This window comes from Gymnodraco acuticeps, unplaced genomic scaffold, assembly GCF_902827175.1.
Source record: "Gymnodraco acuticeps unplaced genomic scaffold, fGymAcu1.1, whole genome shotgun sequence".
Taxonomy (NCBI): domain Eukaryota; kingdom Metazoa; phylum Chordata; class Actinopteri; order Perciformes; family Bathydraconidae; genus Gymnodraco; species Gymnodraco acuticeps.
This window is the reverse complement of record NW_022990966.1, coordinates 2008651-2024149: the sequence shown is the minus strand read 5'-3', so window position 1 is coordinate 2024149 and position 15499 is coordinate 2008651. Positions and strand designations below refer to the sequence as shown.

Here is a 15499-nt window from a genome sequence, read left to right as displayed (position 1 = left end):
ATGGTCTCCGCCCTGTTAACCTCCTCGCCATCGCACAGACTCTGACACGCTGAAACAAGTCCTCCAGGTGGTGGAGCGAGTTGTGTGAAAGTTTTACTCTTTTTAGGTTCAATAAAACCTGGCATTCTGCTCTGCTGCTGTCATTTGTTTTTATCAACGACAGCAGCAACACTTGATCATTAGGTTTAATGGTTCAGGGCCTTAATATCACCAGATTAAAATACCTCAGCAACTACCAGATTGTTATCTATTAAATCTTGTCAAAACCCCATGATGTTAAATCTGAACCACTTTGTTGAGCCTTTGTCTTTTTGTCTAGAGCCACCAGCAGGTCTAATTTGTATTAAAGCAGGGAAATGATATCTACTACGGTCAAATGTCACTAAGTGCAAGTACTGTAAATACATTTCTTATTTAAAATAAAACACATATCCAACTTCTCGTGTGTTTAAAGCGTGTGTTTGTAATACAATGTGTAAAACGTGTAAATAATACACAATATAATACAAAATAGTCATAAGCAATGCTTATAATGGGCTCTACAGCACAATCCTGCGTTTACACCACATTCCTATTTACTAAGCAAACACTTCATGTTTAGTGTAGTTGTGTGAAGGCTCCCTGTGTGCAGCAGAATCTCTCTGCAGCACACACGCTGTGAGTAATAATTAACACAGCTGTCACTCCTATAATAAAGAAGTGAATGAACGGGACCACTGCAGTAATGATTAGCCAAAATAAGAGTAAAGATTCAAAGTGAAAGCAAAGCTAGATTCCAGCATCAGTGTGAAACTCAGATTTGTATTAAGCAGAAGTAGAGGATAAGACTTGTGAGCATGCAGGATGTGCAGCGAGTGGTGTCATGAAAACCACAAGTAAAGCTGGCTTCACTGTTTTTTTAATCTCTGAGTCATATTTTCCTCTAATGAAACAAACCAGCTGAATAAAACAAACAACAGGAAGTAGGGCAGCGCTCTCAGGACCAATCGAATCGAGGCCCGCGAGTTTGAAACAAAGGAAGCTAACAACGACAACCTGAGGCTAACATCACTTCTGGACTTGTCTGTATTCTCTGCAGGGGGAAGTGAAAACATCCTGAACATATGGGGAAATAATCTCAGCCTGCAGAGGGTGTGCAGACATATAGCACAAGTTTCTAATGCTTAACATGAAAAAAAAAAACATTCCTTAGAAACCACAGTGTTAATGCTCCATGTTTCACCACCTTCAAAGGCTGTTAGGGCCTTGTTTTACAGGCCGGGTTGTCAGTTTACTGTCAATTTCAACAACTAAAGACCTCTGATTCACCTCTGCAGCTGCTTAGAGGACCCGGGGGTTAAGAGGTGGATCCCCAGAGAAGAGATGTTGATAGGAAGGGTGGGGTCGTTTTATAGACACTGTTGCAGTATGAGAAGTCGTTTAAGTTTTGATGAACAGATTTGTTTCCAACCTGACAGGGAGACACCTTTTAAAAACATTTGTCCCCACTGCTACCCAACACACCAGTGACAGCAACTTTATTTTGCTAAAAGCCCCCCATACCAGATTTAAAAAATGCTTTGGAAGTCATGATACTGAAGTAGGGGTCAGGAATGGTTCAATATGCTTATATTTCCATAAAAAGCTAAATAAAATGTTCTAATCTGTAAGTTAAATGTAAAAGAGTTGGTACTGGAAACAGACACTAAAGCATGTCACAATATTGCTTAACTTTTTAACACATTACACAATGTAATGATTGATCTCATGAAGAACTAACAAAGTATATAAAACAAAACAAGCACACATTATGAATCTTCTTGGGTGGGCGGTGGTGGCGAAATCGATAGGGACTTGGCTTGGCAACTGGAAGGTTACCAGTTCAAGTCCCGGCAAGACCAAGTGCTACCGAGGTGTCCCTGAGCAAGGCACCGTTCCCCACACTGCTCCCCGGGTGCCGTTCATGGCAGCACACTGCTCCTAACACAGGATGGGTCAAATGCAGAGAAACAATTTCCACACGAGGGATTAATAAAAGCCCATTTTATCTTATCTTAAAAACAAAGGTCCTGGTCGAACAAAAGGTAAAGGTCCCCTTTTAATTTGTTTAACCTCCGGCTCATTGACAGATCCACTTGTAAAATCTGGGTTTGCATTTGTGGGACGAGCCAAGTCCTCATCTACATTTTGAAACCCACTGTGGAGTGGTGTGAAGGCGTGAGGCTCAGCAACTGGCCCTTTAATTGTCTTACTCAGAGAAATGTGGCTGCCTAACACGAATGAAAAAGCCCCTCTGACAAATACTGTACATGTAAAAATCACCAGAACAGACATAGTTTCCTCTTCCTTTTCACCCCCCTAGTTTCTATCCTATTTCCAGAGTTAAAGCATCTTCCGTTGAAGACGAACAACGGTCACTTGTGTCAGCTGGAAACTGTTGGCTGTAAATGGGTCTTTAGATCCCAGGAATGCAAACAAAGACTCCCCGTCTTAACCAACATGGCCGCTGGGAAACTGCCTGATTTCAAACGTTGGTAAAGTGCCAGAAGCGAGGGAGTTTCTTTACGACCACTTCACTAACCACCACGTGTTTACAGCACGAGGTGGCTGATTTCAATCCTCCTGTCAGGACACGGCTGTCGGCCAGGCGCTTTGACACAGACTCTCCCTCTGCATACAGGAATGTGTGTGTGTGCGCGCGCGCGCAGCAGAGAGGCCACTCCCAAGGTCGGCTAGAGAGGGAAGATTTGAAAAACAAGAACCACTGGAAACATGTGCTGCAGAGAAGCCCAAACAAAAAGGCGGAAGTGCTTTTGTTTAGACTTAAGAAGTGGACATTCTAGTTTGACTTTAACGAACCCTGCACACCCAAGGCTTTACAACTTTACTTTAAAATAAGGTCTTAAATAAGGAACATGGACTGATATGTAAAGTCGGGCTGAAACTAACACGTTTTTTTATTTCTAATTGTTATATACTCAGGTCCAATGAAAGAGTAAAATATGTCCTCACAATAACGATTCTTTAAGCTCCGATTGCTTGGCTTTTCTGCTTAGTAAACAAAGATACCAACACTTTTGGCCATATACTTTCTAGGACAATGTCAGCTCCTCTCCTCTATCCCTTGCATATGAAACACAATAGTTTGTTTAAGTGAGCCTGTTATGCTCTCTCTTTCCTGTAGTGTGTCATGTAAGTTTGTGTGCATGTAAAGGGTCTGCAGAGGCTAAAATCTCAAAGTTCCTCTCCCACACACTCCCCCCCCTGTCTCCGTTGGATACATTTGTTTACCTCCCATAACACATGCTCCAACACATTTTTCGTGATTGGTTAAGGGGTTGGACATCTCTAAGCGGTTGACCAGTCACAACAGAGCCGGCCAGCTAACCAATCAGAGCAGACTAGGCTCTGGTTTCAGACAGAGGGTGAAAAGAGGTGCTGAAGCATTAAAGCATGTCACAGTAGAGGTACAACCCTATATATATATATATATATATATATATATATATATATATATATATATATATATATATATATACGCACACACAGTCTATGGGTACAACATTAATATTAACCTAAAATGTAGCATAATCCATTCAGGTCCTTTTCAAAAATAGTTAAACTAAATTAGTAGACCAAGTTAAGAATTGCATTATGGTATTTTAGCAAAAAGCCAGCAGGCTAAAGCCATCGTTTCATAGTGGCAAGTGTTCATCCATGAAAACATATTCCTCATTGTAACATTAGGAAGTTAAAATAGTTGTTAGTCAATATTGTGTGTCGGCTCCACGAGTATATTCACAGCACAAGAGGGAAGCTCCATTAGAAAAATAAACTTGACGTCACGTTTGAACACACATTGGCTTTTATTTCAGCAGCTCCCCCACAAGCCTGTACCAAAATCTTCAAGCCAGTTCATTATAAACCATCATTAACTCTGCAGAGTGGAAGACATTTTAATCTCTGGAAATGTAAAAGAATCAAAGCAAAACAAAGGATCTTAGATCAAGAACTCCTATCACTTGCTGGCCTGCAGCATCAGGTGAATCTCACTGCGAAGTTAACAGGTAGTGGGTTTGCTTTGGTATCTTCTGACAGAGAACAAATGATCCGAAAAGGAAAAACTCTGCATTCAATCTGTACAAGTTGTTGTAAAAATATCAAATTTGCATTTTAGGATGCCTAGAGAAAGGCATTTTTTAAACAAATCAATATAAATGGGGTAGACACAATTTAGCAAACATTTTTATATCAAAAAGGAGTATAAAAAAGCACCACACCATTTCAAGTTATTTAATTTAAGTGCTACGATAAAGTGGGACATGACGAAAAAAAAAATCCAGTGAGGAGCCTGGAGAACTTTAGCCTATGCAGTGTGGGTTGTGATATTGCAAGTTGTGCCGCAAAAGGCAGCAAAATAATAAAAACCTTTTAAAAACAGGCAGTAGGTCCGAGTGGTTATTAAAAACGATCACATTGCTTCTCAGTGAAATCTGTGCACTGCCCCTCAGCGCCAGCTTTAGGTCACGTCTTTCCCCTCTTAACATTTGAATAAATAACTAACTTTGCTTGAGTTACAGGGAAAATGTTGAGACCTTTCTGTTGGCACAGTCCCTAAAAAAGATATTTCCTGGTTGGGGGGGGGGGGCATTGTATATTGATGGGGGGGCAGTGTGTTTCTTAGGAGGCGCTCACAGCTTCTTCAGGCGGCTGTACATGTCTCTCTTGCTGCGCTCCCCGGCCCAGGTGCGGCTCTTCAGGCGAAACTTCCTCAGGTCCTCCTTGAAGTCCACGTGGTGCATCGGCCTGTAGGCCTGAGGTTCACATTGTGCCTGCAGAGGAAGAGGAGGACCGGTTACATTCAGCCGTCACTGTGCGGGAGAAGTGCTCACTAAATGCTCAACAGTGACAGTTGAGATCTGACTTCACAACAAAAATCACAATTCAAGGAACTACTGTTTAAACTGGGATTTGAGTTTTAGCACTTCTGGTTCCATTAGGCCAAGTTTTTTTTATGGGTTTTTGTGAGAGCCTAACATTAGGTCTCTGCTTAACAAAAGGCGCAAGAGATTTAAACGTTTTATGACAAGTTCTATGACTAAAATGCGTCAGTAAATAACCCAAAAGTGATAATAACCCCCCCCCCCCGCAAAATAATTTAAAATCTCTTGAAAAGCTACTGGCTGGACCCTGTGGTGAGATGGATTTATCATCAAGCAACGTAGAGCAGGAACTGACCTGGTAATGAGGGAAGAAGTCTTTGTATCCGCCCTTCAGGATGTAGAGCTCGGGGTAGTGGAGGTTTGGATACTCGTTGGCGGCGCGGTCTCGCTCCCTGACGAAGCGACACATTCGAGGGCCACGCTCCGACGAGAACTCGCAGTGGAAGATGACGACGACGCGTTTGTCCGGGCAGGACGGGACGATAGGCGTTTTCAGGAGGTAATCCTCCACCTGAATCTCCTGGTGGAGGTTCAGAGCTTCCTGGATGAGAAGAGACAAAACCAACCGTTCAATTAATAGAGCACAGGAAGCGACAGAGAGGCACGAAGACTCTGAAATACAGTGTCAGACAAAGAGAGTCAAAACAGATATTCTTACATGTAATTAACACAGTGAGCTATATATGTAATTTAAATGTGTGTGGTGAGGAAATGCGACACTGAATACATTTAGATTTTTTGTTGGGTCATTACAGTAGCAGCATAACCTAAAATGTGCAGGCCAATTTTTTCAGTTATCTATTTGGAAGGAGTGAGTCTTAGAAAACAAATCAGAAGTGCGCCTCAGAAACTCCAATTTATAAAAAAAACTCATGAAACTAAAGCATTTCCAAGTCAAGCTGGTTGTTTAAAAAAAAAGCATAGAGTTTTCTATGCTTTGAAAACACATGTTTTGAGATCGTCGCTCACCTTTATGTGTCCCCCCTCAAACTCGTAGGGGTAGCGGCAGTCCATGACGATGACGCGCTCCACTAGATGATTAAACTGACCGGAGAGAGCCGACACCATCTGAAGGAAACGGAGAACACAAGTTAATATTTGAAAGTGTTGACACGTGGCAATAACTTTAACTAGATAGGGAAAACTATCATAGTGTTTTCTGAGTGCTCACCGTGTCTGGGGTGATGTACTTGAGGTCTTGATGTTTGCCTTCCACTGTGGGAAGCACAAAAGGCTGAAAGACAAAATAAGAAATTGGATCAGACGAGTGATTTCACACCAGTAAGTTATCAGTGTAAGGAACACAGCGGTAACTTCATTACCTTGGTGAAATCTCCTATTAGATCATTAGAGGTGTCGTCGCCGTCCAGCAGCTTCTCGATATTCGTCTGGCAGCAAGACTTGGATCTCTGGAGCAGAGAGCAGCCCTGAAGAAGAGGAGGAAACATTTAGGGGGGCAGCCATGGAGAAGACTAGCCAATTAAAGATTGTCTGTAAAGATGGAAACAAAAACCAGTCGGCCTCAGCAAGTGTTTCTCCACTGAGGAGGCGGAGGGTGAGGCGAAAGAGAGTTTACTACAGAGCAGGCGGGCCTAGGGATGCATATCGTTGACTTTTTTATGATACCACTGAACGATACCGATACATATCGTGATACTTTGAAAATGTATCATCCAACAATTACTCCCATGAAGCGCTTTACGATATAGTTGACATGTCAAATGAATATTAAATTCAATTGTGGGACTTCTTGGACCTTTTTAGTACTGAACAAACAATGAAACATACATAAAAAATATGAAGAAAACCGATTATGGAATATCTTTTATAACACCCGCCATCAGGTGTGCCGCGTGAATAGCACATCTTGTCAATGCAAACAGACCGTTATAGCACCGTTATAATTAATGTTAAACCTGAGATTCGACTAGAGAACAAATAAATAATAGAATAAAGGTCATGAGATCTCGGCATTGCACAAACAAACAAATCTCATCTTTAAAATCAACATTGGCCTTCACTGGTGAGAGAAAACAAATCCCATCACAGTTCATTTGTGGGACTTTTACCTTTCTAGAACAAACAATGAAAAATACATAAAATATATATTTTTTTAAGTATCGAAACCGGATCTGATTTCGGTACGGTATACCGTAGCCACCAGTAACCGGTATTTCGGTAATACCGGTATTACCGAAATACCGGTTACTGGTGCATCCCTAGGCGGGCCTACTTATTCCTGTTGTAGCATCACCAATACTTATTTAAAATGCATGCTCAAAAATAAAGTCTACAGCATCCTGTTGCATTTTCCAGTAAACTACCAACTACTGACCCACAATCTGCACAAGATGGCGTGTGCCCATTTTAGTTTAGTTTATTTATTTATAATGTCGTGGACAGTCCCCATCGATGAACAGAAATGATGCAGCTTTAGCCGACATGGCTAATTTCCAGCTGTTGTCCCCGGCCAGATGGTAATAATATATCAACAGCATTAGTTATAAGAAAATATATAAAATAAAATAAAAAGGAGGAAAGACAAGTAGATACAGGTGTGAGGATACAAGAGAACTATAAACACACGTTACTACATACAGTACATGTCACATATAGCACATCACAATCACAATCACATAACAGAAACGAGGGGCAACATCCAGGATCACAACATGTAACACTCACGCCATACTCAACACAGACTAGTGTGTGCAGGTGTAGTTCTCAGTGAACCATGTTTTTAAGTGAGCTGTGAAGGTGGGATGTGTGTGTATGTCTTTGATTTGAGTGGGTAGAGAATTCCAGTTTTGTATCGCTGTGACCGAGAATGATGACTGACCAAAAGTACTCTTCCTGAATGGGACTGATAGGTACTGATGATGCACGAAGGGTTTGGGGGGCCTCGTGCAGGTCTTAGATGCTGTCTGGTGCATTCTCTAGACTGAATTATAAGATGAACCACCACAATATTATATTGTTCAATTTTATTCTTCATTTCACTTGTTTGTTTGTTCTCGTTTGTGTTTGCTCGCCCTGCATAGCTATAAGAAACACTTAAGTTGTTTCCATCTGATGAAGGCAAATGCCTTCCCAGATGTAAAAAAGTAGAAACCATTACATTCAGTTATTAATGCCAAAACAAACATTATTTACACTAGTATGGCCCCTGTTAAAAATGTTTGTAATGTTATCTACTGTAAGTTGGTCGAACGAATGCGTCCTCATCCGGAAGCTGACCGAGCAGACCCGAGCAGCAGTCGAGAGGAGCCGAGCGCATCCGCGAAGCACACAAAATGGCGACGTCAGAGTTCCCGTTAGCCGGCAAATCGAAATCTCTTCGGTCAAAATAATTTCCCCTTAGCGCAATACCGCTTCAGTTGCGCCACTTATGTGACAGACAACAGGAGTATGTGACAGACATGAATAGTCAATTCTGATGTCCAACACTTAATGTGGAGAAATAGATGTCCTGTGTGGGTTGATCTGTTGGTAATGCCTCGGGGTTCCGGTGGACATGTAAACAAATGCATAATGCTGCGCTATACTTTGCGGCCTCACCCGGTTGCATAGCGACGCTTATTGTTTAGGTGTCTTTTAATAAGCAGGTAGTCATATCATTAGCTAGAACTAGCTGGATCTGATCGATATGGACATAAACGCGAGTGAAGTCTAATCTGACGGGAGAGAGAGATCAGCTGCTGCTGACGAGTCGACACGCAGCTCTGCATGATCACCTGCAGCGGTGAGCGGACAAAACACACACTTCAGGTTAGAATATCACACGTAGCGATTTTAATTACCTCTCAAACTACCGTAACTAGTTATAGATATGTTTAGTTTTACTGTCGATCCGCGAGCTGCATGATACTGGCCTAATAGATTGCCCGATCGGGCAACCAGCAGGTGAGGCTTCATTGCCCGAGCTAAATACTAGATGGCCCCGGCCCTGGCTTTTGTTTTTTTAAGATTGGTGCTACTTCCTCCATGTTGTCAACATTATGACCCTGGTTCATAATGTTGACGTAATCTCAACACTGGGCTAATTCAAACTAATTTGAGTTAATGATGATGCTCTCTCTCACCGTTCTGGGTGATTCTGCGTTTTGTTCCAGGGGGGTGACCTGAGTTCCTGCCACGCTGCGGCGCCTCTTCACCCGGACCGGAGTGTTGTCATCTGCAGGACAGTCTGGGCGCTTCGCAGACGGGCGTGAGGGGAGGGGGTTCGGCATGGAGGGGGAGCGGAACAGGCTGCGGGGCCGGCAGAGGATCAAAGGCTGGAGGAAAGAAAAAATGTTAACTTAAGAATCAGACCTCAAGGGTTTTTTGTGACAACAGCTAGTCTATATCCAAGGCTCCTCCAACAAATCTGACATACAGTAAACTAACAAGCACATGGCAGACAAACTTACAGAGTCTTCTCCTGAACCGTCGGTCACCAGCGGGGCCATGAGCAGTAAGGCCATTCCCATCGGCATCGGCATCGTGGACTCATCCTGTAGGTGACAAATAGTTAGTATTTTGGGAGTTTGATGAAGATAAAACTGAGAAATAAAAGGGTGATGTTATGAAACATTCCAAGAAAACAACAATGGTTTAGTAGATTTCTTAAGTAGCAGAAACTCTGTGCAAGTGCCTCACCTCCATGTTATCCATTCCTTCCAGGAAGCCGCCGTCGTCCTCGTCGTCATTGAGAGGCGAGTCGGTGGAGGTACGTCTCAGGAACATGGGGCTGGACTCAAAGTCAAGCTGCTGGATCGGAGGAGGGGAGAACATGAGTGTTAGCATCTTAGAACTCCTGGTATGTGCACTAGATGTGGACAGCGGTTTTTTCAGTCACGCACCATGAGAGCCGGAGCGGAGCTGGGGCGGTGGGCGAACGCCTGGCCGCTGTTCAAGGAGCGCACACGACACCGAGACACCGGCTTGGTGGGTTTCTTAAATTCAAAGCACTCCTGCAAAAAAATATATTATTTAGTAAAATCCAAGCGTAACACTTTTTAAGAAGCCTTTTGACAGCACCTTATTTTTGAGCAAACCCTTTCCAACACTACTAACCCAATGGCGACTAATGATTTTGTTGGTGAACGGCACACCATTTCTTTGCATGCAATTATTGTCTGTACAAACTATAAACTTAAAATGTTAATTGCACAATAACAAAAAAAAGGATAACAAATGATATACGAAGTAATATAGAAAGAGGCAGAATAAACCAATGCCCATCTGAAGCCTTATCTTATAAAAGTAATAAGTTCACTGACTTACGGGAGGGAAAAAAAATTCCAGTGCTCAGGTAAATATCCCTTTAAAAACACCTGATATTAATCAAATAAAGTATTTTGAGCGTCATAATGAAATGCTAGTAATGGTCAAGCTTTTAAGACAAATGATGCAATGCTTTCGCCATGGCAACAAATCAGCTGATGTGTGTTGTCAGTGAAGACTGACAGTAAACAGCATCACTGACCTCCGGCATGTTCTCCTTGTTGTCACGTTGAGAGGAGGAGGAGGCGGTCATTTGGGAGGGTTGTTGTCCGAATATTCCATAGCGGTGGGAATCTGTTTCCTGTCTCTTCATTGGTGGACTGCAAAGCTGGAGCTGGAGCTGATTTGGGGAGGGGGAGAGGGAGCCAAGTTAGAGAAGGGCTCAGCAAACGTAGACAAGCCTTACTGTAGTAGATGTTCACTTGAGGATATGAAATATGAAAAACTGCCCTCCAGATAGTCATGTCACTCAAACCCAGCTGCAAAATGAAAGTGAGGCTAAAAGGCCCGTGTGTGTGTGTGTAATTTTCCTACTCTAAATTCCTCGGAGACCTATTTTATGATGGGAATATTATGGCTAAATAAATGCCCAACAGCCAAATTAAGACAAAACAGGAGGATACATTTGTACAGCAATGAACACAAGTCATTGAAATAAGTCATGCAGGGCTTTAAGCAAAAATAATATTAAATCTACTCACCGGCAAAGAGTTGATTCTTCTAATTGGCATCCTGCTGTTATTGGAAAAAGGTAGATGAAGGAATTTCAGTCAATACAAATCTAAAACAGACAGAGGCTGTTTTACTTTGAGGATTATAAAGTTCAAATAGGTTCAATACTAGAAAGCCACTTACTTATTGATGACTCTGCTCGCCTGTTGAATGGTCTTCTCAAATTCAAATCTGTGACAGAAAATATAACAGACAATTCAGAATTAGTTGAAAATATATTTGAATAAAACAAATATTGTACAAGAGAGAATAGGAGAGCTGCAATTACCATCAATATTATTAACTATCATTTGACAATTATCAATAATGTAAAATGAAATGATAGAAAATAGTTTTATAATCCTGACATTTGAATGTTGATCAACTAATCAATTAACAAGTAAGTTCTAACCTAGGGAAAAGTAACATGTCTTTGAAACCAAACCTGCCGGGGAAAGGGGCAGAAAGGCCTTCATTGGCAGTTAGAAAAACACCTTGTGCTCATAAACTACAAAGACAAAGAAGCTGGAGGTCTATTGAGAAAGAGAGGAACGGTTGGACAAGAGGAAGTTGGGTGAATGCGTCGAGGAGAGAGGTGGTCTTTGCAATGGAATAATGCCCACCTGTATGCTAAATGAGTGAAGAGCTCAGAGTGAGGGGGGGGAGGGAGAGCAGGAGACGTGGTGCAGAGATCTTCTAATCTACCATATGCCTGATGGAGCCTACGCCACGACCTCTTATTTGCAAGAGCCCTTTGTTTGTCGAGGAGAGAGCGTGTCCCATTCAATGCAGACCTAGCGGAGGGGGGGGCAGTTGTTCTCTAGGGTGCCCTCATTTCAATGGCCCTGATGCAGAAAAAGCTCTAGCCCCCCTATTCCTATTGAAATAACAGTGCATAGGGAGAGTGTGCCAAAACCCAGAGGGGGTGCTATCATTAAACCCAAGCGCAGGGCATGTCCTCCCCCAACCTGGAATATGCCTAGCAACTGAGCAGCTGTTAAGGGGGTGAATGAGGTCTTGAGGACCAAATGCTGCTGTAAAGGAAGTTGCACATCAGACAGTGGCAGATGTCTGCAGGGTCTCACCCAACTCAGAATTAAGATAAAGGGCCACCCAAGATAAGCAAACTGAAAGTATGCTGACAAACTGGTCAAGATAACCAGGCAAATATAAAGCTTCTATGTTTTTTCTCTTAATAACTTGAAGAAAGTTAAGCTCACTTGTCGTTATCTGCTAATCTTCTTAGTAAAAAAAACAAATGAAGCTGCCATCTTTAAGCCAACGGTAGAAACAATAATCCTACAGATGAGAAATGGTGCCTGGCTCAGCTGAGACCAAGCGCAGGGCGGAGGGAGGAAGTGAGGTGGGGGGGGGGGGGTTGGTTATGGGGTAGGCAGAGGGGCACGACTGAGGCTGATTGATGCGAGCAGACATGACAAGGAGAGGGCAACTTACGAGTCGTTCAATCCCTGAGCATCCATGGGATCCATGCCGAGGCCTGAAGGAAGAGATTTATATAAAATCAATATAAACATCAGGTTGTAACTGGCACCAATAACCAGTGGAATACCTTTAGATGAAGAACTGTGGCTGGGGAATTTTGCGTATCCAGCCAGGTCAACAGCAAATATGAATTTTATTTTCCAATGTAAAGCAGTTACATTTGTAGAATGTAGTGAATTTGTGCAACAGAACAAAGAATATTTTTTTTACAAGTGATTAATCTATCACAATCTGAATTACCTGAAGTTAATAATAACTAAATAACTCAAATCAATTGTTTTGTCCGAATAACATCCCAAAATGTGAAGATAGTGTGAACTATCACATAAGACAGAGAAAACCCACACATCTTCAAAACTAAGAATTGGGGAAACATGGTAATGTTTGGCCTTTTTCTTTACTAATAATCCACCTTTTAGTAATAATCCCATGGCAACATCTTAAGGACATAACCATTAAGTGGAGCAACTGGCTCAGGCATCCATTCTAACAGCATCAATTAACACAGACAATAGGTTTTTATGGGACTCACCAGCATCAGATGAGACGTCAGAGGCAAAGGAGGGAATCTTTTCAAGGTTTGCATTCTTTCTCCTTTTCGGGGTATCACATAAACTGCAAATGGGAAAAGATGAGAATTACAAATAATAATGTAAACAGTAAACCAGACAATGCATGCTAGGAAGGTTTTGTCAATGGCTTTCTAAAACACAGAAGCCGAACACAGTGTACGAAATAACACCTAATGCTCTAATAATAATAATACCTTCCAAGTCCAGCCCAATTGTTCATGTCCAGAGCCAAATTGGTAACAGGCGACAGCACAGCAGCGGGTCCAGGGGAGAACAGGTCCCTGCAGTGCGCGTTCTTTGTGCTCATCTCGGGCGAGGAAAGCCCGGGGATCGTGTCGGGCCTTCTTTTCAAAACAGTTTTAACAGGACTGGTGCAGCCAAATAGATCTACAGACTCCATCTTTAGCTGTCCAATGTGTAATAATCCTGCAGACGGTATTGCTTTGTGGTAGATTACGTTTGAATTTCGAGTCGAAAAGTGACGAATTAGCAAGACGGTCCAAACTTCAAGCTAACCTGGAAGCTAACAAGTTAGGTAGCAATAATAATTTAGGAAAACATTTTTTCGAAATATACGATCCGATGGTTCTGATTGAAGTGAAGCGTTGATTTGGTATTGCTAAAGTACTACAGCCGCATAGTTGTTGTTGTTTGCGTCAGAGAGGTGCATCACGGCGTACTCCCTCTCTGACTGACAGCCCCTGGTTTGTGAGAAAAAAAGTCTGAAGCTGCTCGTATTTATGTTCAAAATAGAAGCTCAGGAGCGGCAATCTCTCAGCCAATCAGCGTTGTTGTTACATCCAGCTGACCAATCAGTACACAGAACGGGTCTCCGCTGTTGTCCTCCCACTGATGGGGACGAAGAAGGAGGATGTGACACAATCGCAATGGTTTTACATTTGTCTTCTTTTTTCTCAGATATCTTTTGTTCTCGCGTTGCTGACTGTGGTTTCTAATTAACTGCTTTCAAAAAGGTATATTTTTAAATATAAATATACCTGCTTTTAGTTTTTTTATTTGAAATTGTTAGAGTAGGATTGAATGGGATGCTGATAGAATTATTATTTTTTAAAGAGGAAAAACAAAATATGAATTACAAAATGGCTGCCTTGCATATCTGTATGTCCACAAACTAAAACATAATGTAAATATATTTTTGTTTCTGTTTAAAAACTGAAGAAGGTTTAAAGAATCTCCTCTTTAAAGATTTCACCAAATAAAACACAATAAATTAACTTACTAATCACCCATAATAATAATAATAATAATAATAATTCATTACATTTATAAGAGCGCTTATAAATGTGCTCAAAGCGCTTTACATTACATATTATTACACATATTGGACATGTAACAGTGAATACTGTGGACAATACCCACAGGAGCAAATTGGGGTGAATTGTCTTGCCCACAACGGCCTGACCCATGCAAGTCAAATCAAATATTTTTCCATAAAAGATTAAATAGCAGCTGGATTTAGATATCAGACTATAGATATATTTGAATACATACTTTTATCTTTACAACACTAAGGTACAGGACATTGTGATTTGTGTGTTCACATACCGGTAATAGCAGCGGAGCCCATACACCTCCCACAGAAAGTGACTCAGACAGATCACCAACATAGGCTACTTCCTTTTTGCCCCACCAGCACACACATTATTCTCCTTTCTAAAATCATGTAGAAAGGAGAAATGTGTGTTTGCTGGTGGGGTTACATTGTTAGATTGGTGAAATACCAACTTGGCTGACTTTATGATGACTTTTATGAAGCTGTGAGAAACAGTATGGGCATACAGTAAGGAGAAGCTGCATCAATCTCTATTTGTTGTGTTTAATCAAAGAAGCAAATACCCCACATAGCTTCTTCTAGTATTTTTCAATCTTTAGCATGTGGCTATGATTTTATGAAAAAGGAATCTTGTGAATTTGACGGGTTTCAAATCATTTATATTCTCTGTAATTGTGTAACAGATAATATATAAGTTATTCAATGTTTCTGAGGCCCTTCTTGTCGCCACACAGACACGAATGTTTGCTGGATAAGGCCCTCATGTCATGCTGTGTGGCTTTTCAGGACTCCATTTTGAAAGCTTTCCTGAAACAAGGGACCAAATGTGTAATGACTGTAAAGTCAAACATACACACACCTGTGATAACTTGTTCAACCAGACTGCTGAGGCAATCCAACAAACAAAACCGGACAGATGTAACCAGTAAAGGATCTCATTCTGCCTCAGGTTTATGTGATGTTTGTGTTTGTGGTTCTTCAGCTTTTCTCTCTCTCAGTTTCATTTGGCTCAAATTCCCCCACCACAAGTCCAGGTTTCTCATAGCCCTGGTTGTATTTGCAATGCTGAATGTGCAGTTATGTGCCATTTCAAATCTGATACCTTATCAGGTATGGCAGCACACAACAACATTGCTTTAGTATTCCAACGAGAAGCTCTTTCTGTATCATTTTAGCTAACCTGGTGTAAGCAGGGGGGAGTGCTGACCTCTGGCCCATGGAAGAACCACTGT

At 41.7% G+C, this 15499-nt stretch overlaps 1 protein-coding gene across 2 annotated transcripts; it reads right to left on the bottom strand.

Annotated features, from left to right (window-relative positions):
• Positions 1-3826: 3826 nt before the first annotated feature.
• Positions 3827-13699, bottom strand: cdc25b (cell division cycle 25B). Of its 2 annotated transcripts, none has more exons than XM_034235466.1 (15): positions 13168-13699; positions 12934-13016; positions 12354-12396; positions 11043-11090; positions 10889-10922; positions 10390-10527; positions 9764-9874; positions 9561-9671; positions 9332-9415; positions 9005-9196; positions 6245-6349; positions 6094-6156; positions 5892-5990; positions 5218-5463; positions 3827-4811 (listed from the first exon to the last, which is right to left on the bottom strand). In XM_034235466.1, the coding sequence occupies exons 1-15, from the start codon at positions 13371-13373 to the stop codon at positions 4671-4673; spliced, it is 1704 nt and encodes a 567-aa protein (XP_034091357.1). In that variant the 5' UTR covers positions 13374-13699; the 3' UTR covers positions 3827-4670. The 2 variants fall into 2 exon arrangements, with proteins under 2 accessions (XP_034091357.1, XP_034091358.1); XM_034235467.1 differs by having other exon boundaries at positions 9561-9668.
• Positions 13700-15499: the final 1800 nt, after the last annotated feature.